The sequence below is a fragment of the Physeter macrocephalus genome, chromosome 6, assembly GCF_002837175.3.
Source record: "Physeter macrocephalus isolate SW-GA chromosome 6, ASM283717v5, whole genome shotgun sequence".
Taxonomy (NCBI): domain Eukaryota; kingdom Metazoa; phylum Chordata; class Mammalia; order Artiodactyla; family Physeteridae; genus Physeter; species Physeter macrocephalus.
In genome coordinates this window covers 58,008,660-58,015,454 of record NC_041219.1, presented here as the reverse complement: position 1 = coordinate 58,015,454, position 6,795 = coordinate 58,008,660, and the positions used below count along the sequence as shown (strand labels likewise).

Sequence of the window (6,795 nt, the reverse complement as noted above, 5' to 3'; positions counted from 1 at the left end):
TGTGCGTGTGTGTGTGTGGTGGCAAGCTGCCCTGAGCTTGCGTGTGTGTGTGCGCGCGCGCATGTGTGTGCGTGTGCGTGTGTGTGTGGTGGCAAGCTGCCCTGAGCTTGCGTGTGTGCGCGCGCGCGTGCGTGTGTGTGTGCGTGTGTGTGTGTGGTGGCAAGCTGCCCTGAGCTTGCGTGTGTGTGCGCGCGCGTGTGTGGTGGCAAGCTGCCGAGCTTGCGTGTGTGTGCGCGCGCGCATGTGTGTGTGTGTACGTGTGCGCGTGTGTGTGTGTGGTGGCAAGCCGCCCTGAGCTTGCGTGAGGACCTGCAGGCCGGAAAACCGAGGATCCATCCTGGCTGGGATTACAGGGTACAGGGTGTTGCCGGAACACGGATGGAGAGGCACCTTGTCTGCAGAAAGGTCCCTGGACAGAGGGGTCTGACCCAGGCTCCCTGACCAGAAAGATAGCTTCCAGGGCTCTCCTGAGACAGAACCCTTCAGAGGGACCTTCAGGTGGAGACCAGAACGGGACTTAGGGAACCAGTGGTCTCAGGAACATTTTGACACTTGCCCATGAAGCGGACATCTTTACGAGGCAGCCTGGCTTAGAGATGCTCCCCTGAGAGGGTCTCTAGACAGAGCCGCACCCTGCTTCTTGGAGGGGCTCCCGTGTTCTCAGCTCTGATGGTCTATGGAGGACGTTGCAGCTCAGGCTGTGAGCTTGGGGATGGGAGGAGAGGGACCCCTTACCTTGAGTTTTGGGAAGTGAGGTGTCCCAGCCCCAAAGGGGCCTCCATGCCTCTTCTCAGGCTCTGGTTCTCGCAGCCTCAGGGGAGACAGGCCTCGGGCCGGGCCAGAACCCTTGGTAAAGGGGACATAGCCTTGGAGGTGTCGGCCCCTGGGATCCTGGAGGAGGAGTGGGGGAGTTCTGGGGGTGTCCTCTCCCCACAGAAGTCCCAGACAAGCAGTGGGGCCTGGCTTGGCTCCAGACAGCATCCCCTATGCCGGCAAGTTGGGCCGCCTCACCTCTCCCCTCAAACCAGTTTGGTGAGTGCCGCTCTGGCCCTGAGTCACAACAGCCACTGCCAGGGAGGCCGCTGAGCCAGGCAGGGGCCCGCCGGGCCCGGGTCCCCAGGGCGCCCAGTGGGTAGAAGCGGGGCCTCGTGCAGAGCAGGAGAACAGGCAGGAACGTGCCCAGGCTCTGCGTGTGTCCCCCTCCAACCCCACTCCCGTGTGTGCTCCCTGCGCCACGGCTGTGCGTGCACGGCGCCCGGTGCACACACATTCTGGGGCCCTCACAGCCTCCCGCGCACGTGGGCATGGGGGCACTCGCATGCGCAGCCTCCTCCCCGGGGTATGTCCCATCCAGGTGGGAGTGGCTGCCCTTCCGTGGGAGAAGTTGAGGCCTGGGCCAGAAGTCTCCTCCTGGGCAGGCCTGGTCACATTCCTTGATCTGCCCTGGCCTGATTTACCCCACAGACATCCTAGTCTCCCTTCCCACCCTCAGCTGCCTCCCAGGGCCAAACCCTCCTCCAGTCAGGCAGGGGATACCCCCCGCCGGAAGCAGAACTGACCTCAAGGTGGAGGGAGAGCCTGGAGGCTGAGGGAAAGACCGCTGCGCCTCCACGCCCATTTCCTTGGTCACCACTGGAGGGCCGCCAGGAGGGTGGAGCTGGCGTGGAGGTGGGCAGGCCCTCACACCCCTCCCCACCAGTAGAGTAGGAACACCTTGAACCTTTGCTCTTCTTCCAGGCCTGACTCAGGGGGAGGCAGGTTTCAGGGAGCCCACTGGCTCCTCCCAAGTAGAGGTGGGAGTCTGGGAGGTGCCAGACCCTGGCTTTGGTGACCTTCCCCACCAGCTCCGTGCCTGTGACCAGTCTAACAGCACTGAGGGCCTGGCCCCTCCCGGCTCTCTGCCTCACCTGCCCCGTCTGTCTGGGATGGGTGTGGAGTCCCGGGAGCCTGGCCCAGCACGGCCGTCCTCTCCCTCACAACCCACGAAAGAAGGCAGGGGTGCGGGCTAAGAAGAGAGCAGTCCAAGGCCTGGCAAGGGGACAGAGACTTGAAAGCCTGGGTGTCCTCCCCCTGCCCCACCCCGGTCACCTTTGGGACTCACCAGCATGGGGCCTCCTCGGGGATAGAGGCTACCAGGAGTACTCGGGGTGGAGGCCTGAAGCCGGCCCCCATACGTCTCAATGCGAGAGGCCACCAGTCCTTGGAGGCGACCCTCATTGGGAGGACCAAAGGCGTGCATCCCTCCTCTCCTGGGTCACCTCCCAAGGGTCATAACTCCAATGTTCAGGAGAAAGGGACCCGCTGAGGCTGCAGAGAGAAAATAAGGAATGGAAGGGCCAGCCTTGATCAGTGGGTGACGCCAGGCTGGAGACAGAGGGGGAGGGGGAGGGGAAGAGAGGGAAGGGGAGGGCCAAGACTACTTGTCGGGAGAGCACAGCTGCCTCATGTATGACTTGGTGGGGGTCGGGCACACCCCAACATGCTGGGTAGGAAGCCCCTTGGAACTATGCCCCTTCCCTATTTGCGCATTTGGGGTACCAGCTCCTACCCTGGCCTCAAAGGATGCTGAAGTCCTAAGATTTAGCTGGGAGCAAGGGTCGCTCGGTTCCCGGACGCCCTCAGGCATCCAGGATGCCCCTTGCACCTAGCTACACCCTCCCCTCCTCCAAACACGGGAGTGGGGGGTGAGTGTCCAGGGTGGGGAGCCGCAGGGGGCCCATGGACGCAGCCCCGCCTGCCACCTGTTTTTGCACAGCCCACAAGCTAAGAATGTTTTTTGCATGTTTAAATAGTTGGAAAAAGTCAAAAAGAGAATAATATTTCACAACATACGAAGATTATATGAAATTCAAATTTCCATGTCCATAAATAAAGTGTTACGGGAACACAGCCACATGGCCTCCTTGGCCAGTTGTCTGTGACTATGTTCCTGCTGGCTGTGACAGAGACCACAGCGGCTTCAGAGTCTGAAATATTTACTATCTGGTCTTTTACTGAAAAGCTTGCCCCACCCCTTACCTGGACCCTCCAGGCCACAGACAGCTATCCGGCCGCTGGCCTTACAGACGAGCCGAGTGGGAGCCGGCTCTGTTTGGTCTTCCCCAGCCCGTGGGAGCGCCTCCGTGGGGCTGGGAGCCGCGCGCGCGGGGCTCCATCCCCTCCCCCTAAACCTGGATAGAGGACCCGCTCTCTGGGGCGGCAGGGCCTGGAGAGGAGAGACCTCCTAAGCAGGTGCTGGTCTCCCTCCAGGTGGGCCCCAGAACCCCGCGCAGCCCGCCCCTTACTCTTCCTCTGCTTTATGACAACGTTCCTTGTCTCCCGGGCCCCCTCCCAATAATCCTCCCTCCTAGGGCTCGGAATGGACCCCCCCAGGGTCCATTCCGAGCTTTGACCCGGCTTCCCCTTCTCTCGGCCCCGCGCCCGCAGCCCCGGCGCCCCGCCCCCGCCCTCCCGCCACTCACCTGTGTCCGCAGGTGTCCCGGCGCCCGCTGCCCGCGCTGCCAGCCCCCCGGTCGCCGATGGCTCCCCCGGCGATGCCCGCCTCGCGGCCCGGCCGGGTCTGGGACCGAGCGGCCCGCGGGACCAGGGCTGCGCGGGGCCGGGCCGGGTGGGGGGAGGGGAGGAGGGGCGGGGCCTCGGCCTGGCTCCTCCCTCTCCCGCGGGCCCCGGACCGGCGGCGCAGTGGGCGCCCATGGGGCCCTGGGGACCGAGCGGCTCTGCCCGGGCTGCGGCCACCACCTTCCCCCGCCGAGGAGGGCTCGCTCCGCAGGGACCCCTCGCCGCTTGCCCTCGCCCCTGAAGTCGCCACCCACCCTGGCTTGCCCGCCGCCCTCGCGCTCTGCAACCCCCCGCGCCCCCCTCCCCCCGGCCCGGCGGCGGTGATGACCGAGTGACCCGCAGCAGGTGCCCACCTCGCTTTGCGCGTGCTGTGAGTGACCGACTAGCCCCGCACTGCCCTGGTCTCGGCCCCGTCTTCCTCCTTTAACCGGGCAGGGGAGCAGGACCCGCAGCAGAAGGGGTGTCGGGGTTCACGGACCCCGGGGGCACTGCCCCCCCCCGGCTGTGGAGTCCAAAGTGTGACCCTTATCTCTGCTTGCCGGCTCCAGCCATCCGGTGGAAGGTTGGACTTCACCTTTGCTCTAGGGATGGCGTCTGGTGCCAGGCTGAGGCTGACCCAACACTTCTCCCATTAACCAAGTCTGCGGGTATCAGATGGGGGCACCCTCGCTCTTCACTGGCAAACAGCCACACTGAAGGCTTCAGGAGGGCGTCCCAGCACCTACAGCCGGCAGCAAAATAAAGGGCACATGTTCACATTCCCAGATCAGGACACATCATCTGACGGAAACGCTGGACATGGAATCAGAAGTGTCCATGGATGTGTGGTCATTATCTTCTCACAATCATGAAGCTGAAGACCCAGTGCTGGGGAAGAGGTGGGGGGAGCAGGTCTGAATGCCTCCAGCCCTCCACCCTGTCCTGGTTCTTCCTCCTGTAAAATGGCTACACGGGGACTTCCCTGGTGGCACAGTGGTTAAGCATCCGCCTGCCAATGCAGGGGACACGGGTTCGAGCCCTGGTCCGGGAAGATCCCACATGCTGTGGAACAAGTAAGCCCGTGCGCCACAACTACCGAGCCTGCGCTCTAGAGCCCGTGAGCCACAACTACTGAGGCCCGCGCCCCTAGAGCCCGTGCTCCGCAACAAGAGAAGCCACCGCAGTGAGAAGCCCGCGCACCACAACGAAGAGTAGCCCCCGCTCGCCGCAACTAGAGAAAGCCCGTGTGCAGCAATGAAGACCCAACACAGCCAAAAATAAATTTAAAATAAATAAATAAATAAATTTATTTTAAAAAATGGCTATGCGGTGAAGCGTACAGACATCCTCTCATTGTCTCACTGGGGAAAGGGTGTCCAATCTCTCTCCTCTCTTTGCTGGCATATTAAACCCACAAATGATCTGAAGTGTTCCAATCCTCGACTCTGATGACTCTGTTTGATTTGGAAGAGGAATCTTTATCCTTTGATACTCTCTAATTTCGTCTGCCCTCCTCCTGTTTGCCCTCCACTAGTCTCTTGTTCTGAGCTTGCTGTTATGCGATTGCTCTGTTAGTTCAGAAGAGTTGTTGGCACCTCCAGCTCTCCGCATCCTACCTCCCGCTTCCTGCCTCCCCGCTGATCCGGATCCATTTTAGGGAGAGAAGTTGTGTGGGGCAGGAATTGCGGTGGACAGAAGCCCTTTTTCCCATTCCTCGTGTGTGTGTGTGCGCGTGTGCGTGTGTGCGTGTGTGTGTCTGTGAGAGAGAGACAGAGAGGGATCCAGGGATGACAAGAGTAGCCACGAGGGAAAGAGCGCAGTAAACAGGAGGTGCTGATTACTGGCAGTATTAAATGACACCCCACACACTGCTGGTGCCAAGGGTGTCCTCCCAAGTGGAAGGAGTAAGAGAGGAATGGAAACTGAGAGAACACCAGAGGCAAGCCCGGACGTACAGGCTCTGAGAGAGCTGGCTAGACTGGGCCAGTGGACACAGGAGCGTTAACCCTTTCACTTGTCTCGAGGCTGAGATCCAACCTCCACCCGCCGCTGTCCCAGGGCTGGTCTCCAGCCTCTCTGGGAGGAGAGGTTCTCAGGGAAAGCTGGAGTCTAGAAGCTGGAGGAGTGGCCGCAGGAATGTGTGGGGTGGGAGACCGGACTCCTGTGTTCTGTCTGTTCCATTCCGGCCTCGTCCCTTCTGCGCCGTGGAGAGAAGAGCCCTGCCTGCGACAGGCTCAGAGGGGAACACAGCTCAGGGAGCTGAATGAAGCCGGAAGAGTTGGCAGGTTGGCGGGTTGGCCTCTACTGGGAGGCACCTGGGTACGTGTCGTTCTTCCCACCCTGCCTTCCCTCACATTCCCCACCCACCTTTCTGTGGCCGTGCCACACAGCCTGTGGGATCTTAGTTCCCCGACCAGGAATTGAACCCGCGCCCTCGGCAGTGAAAGCACGGAGTCCTAACCACAGGACCGCCAGGGAGTTCCCCCTAGCCTGAGTCCTATCCCTCCTCTGTGCCTGTTTCTGCCCCAGTGCAGATGGTCCTCATCAAGTCCCCAGCTGGACCCCACAGCTAGTGAGGTGTCTGTCTGTCCAAGAGCAGAGCTCTGAGGGTCAAAAGCCTCTGTCCAGTACAGCATGAGGGTGACTTCTGGGGCTGGTGTAGTGGGCCCTTAGTCCCTTCTCCCCTTCCTCACGGCAGAAAGGTCAGGGAGACTCCCTTGATCCCTGAACTCTGCCCAGCCCGCACCTCTCAGGGCAGGGCGGGGGCCAGCTGGGTTAATGAGGTGCCAGCAGGCACTGGCAGTGAGGGAGCTGATGGGAGGTGTGTCTTCCTCCCTCCAGAGCTGGGGGCGGGGGAAGCTGAGGGCTCCAGCTGGGAGGTACCAGGTCACGTGAAGCAGATAAAACCAGGAGGCCAGGCCACGGGGCACAGCTGACAGCGCCTCAGACCAGAACTGATGCCCCCCGTCCCTCGCCCACTTGCTGGCAGTGTTCTCTGTGCAAGGTGCTAGGAGTATATAGAATATGCATTCCTAGTATGAGGACTAGTTTAAGAATAGTATAGTATAATTCCTAGTATAGAGATAGCCTATATAGTATAATAGTATAATTATATACTGAGTATATAATTATACTATTATACTATAGTATAATAGTATAATTATACTATTATACTAGTATAAGTCCTAGTATAGAGATAGCCCTAAGTATAATTAGTATAGTATATATAGTAATAGTATAATTCATAGTAGAGAGATA

The 6,795-nt window shown here is 60.3% G+C and overlaps 1 protein-coding gene across 17 annotated transcripts in view; it reads right to left on the bottom strand.

Moving 5' to 3' along the window:
- Nucleotides 1-3,575, bottom strand: part of PLEKHG6 (pleckstrin homology and RhoGEF domain containing G6) — a 20,145-nt gene extending 16,570 nt beyond the window's left edge. For 13 of the 17 annotated variants that reach the window (XM_055085438.1, XM_055085437.1, XM_055085440.1 and 10 more), the window contains exons 1-3: nucleotides 3,019-3,519; nucleotides 2,102-2,307; nucleotides 736-891 (exon numbers count right to left, since the gene is read on the bottom strand). In XM_055085438.1, coding sequence (XP_054941413.1) covers nucleotides 736-891; nucleotides 2,102-2,239 — 294 coding nt within the window. In that variant the 5' untranslated portion in view covers nucleotides 2,240-2,307; nucleotides 3,019-3,519. Of the gene's footprint in view, nucleotides 1-735; nucleotides 892-2,101; nucleotides 2,308-3,018 lie in introns of those variants that run through there. The other 4 variants (XM_055085435.1, XM_055085436.1, XM_055085443.1 and 1 more) reach the window with 4 other exon arrangements.
- Nucleotides 3,576-6,795: the final 3,220 nt, after the last annotated feature.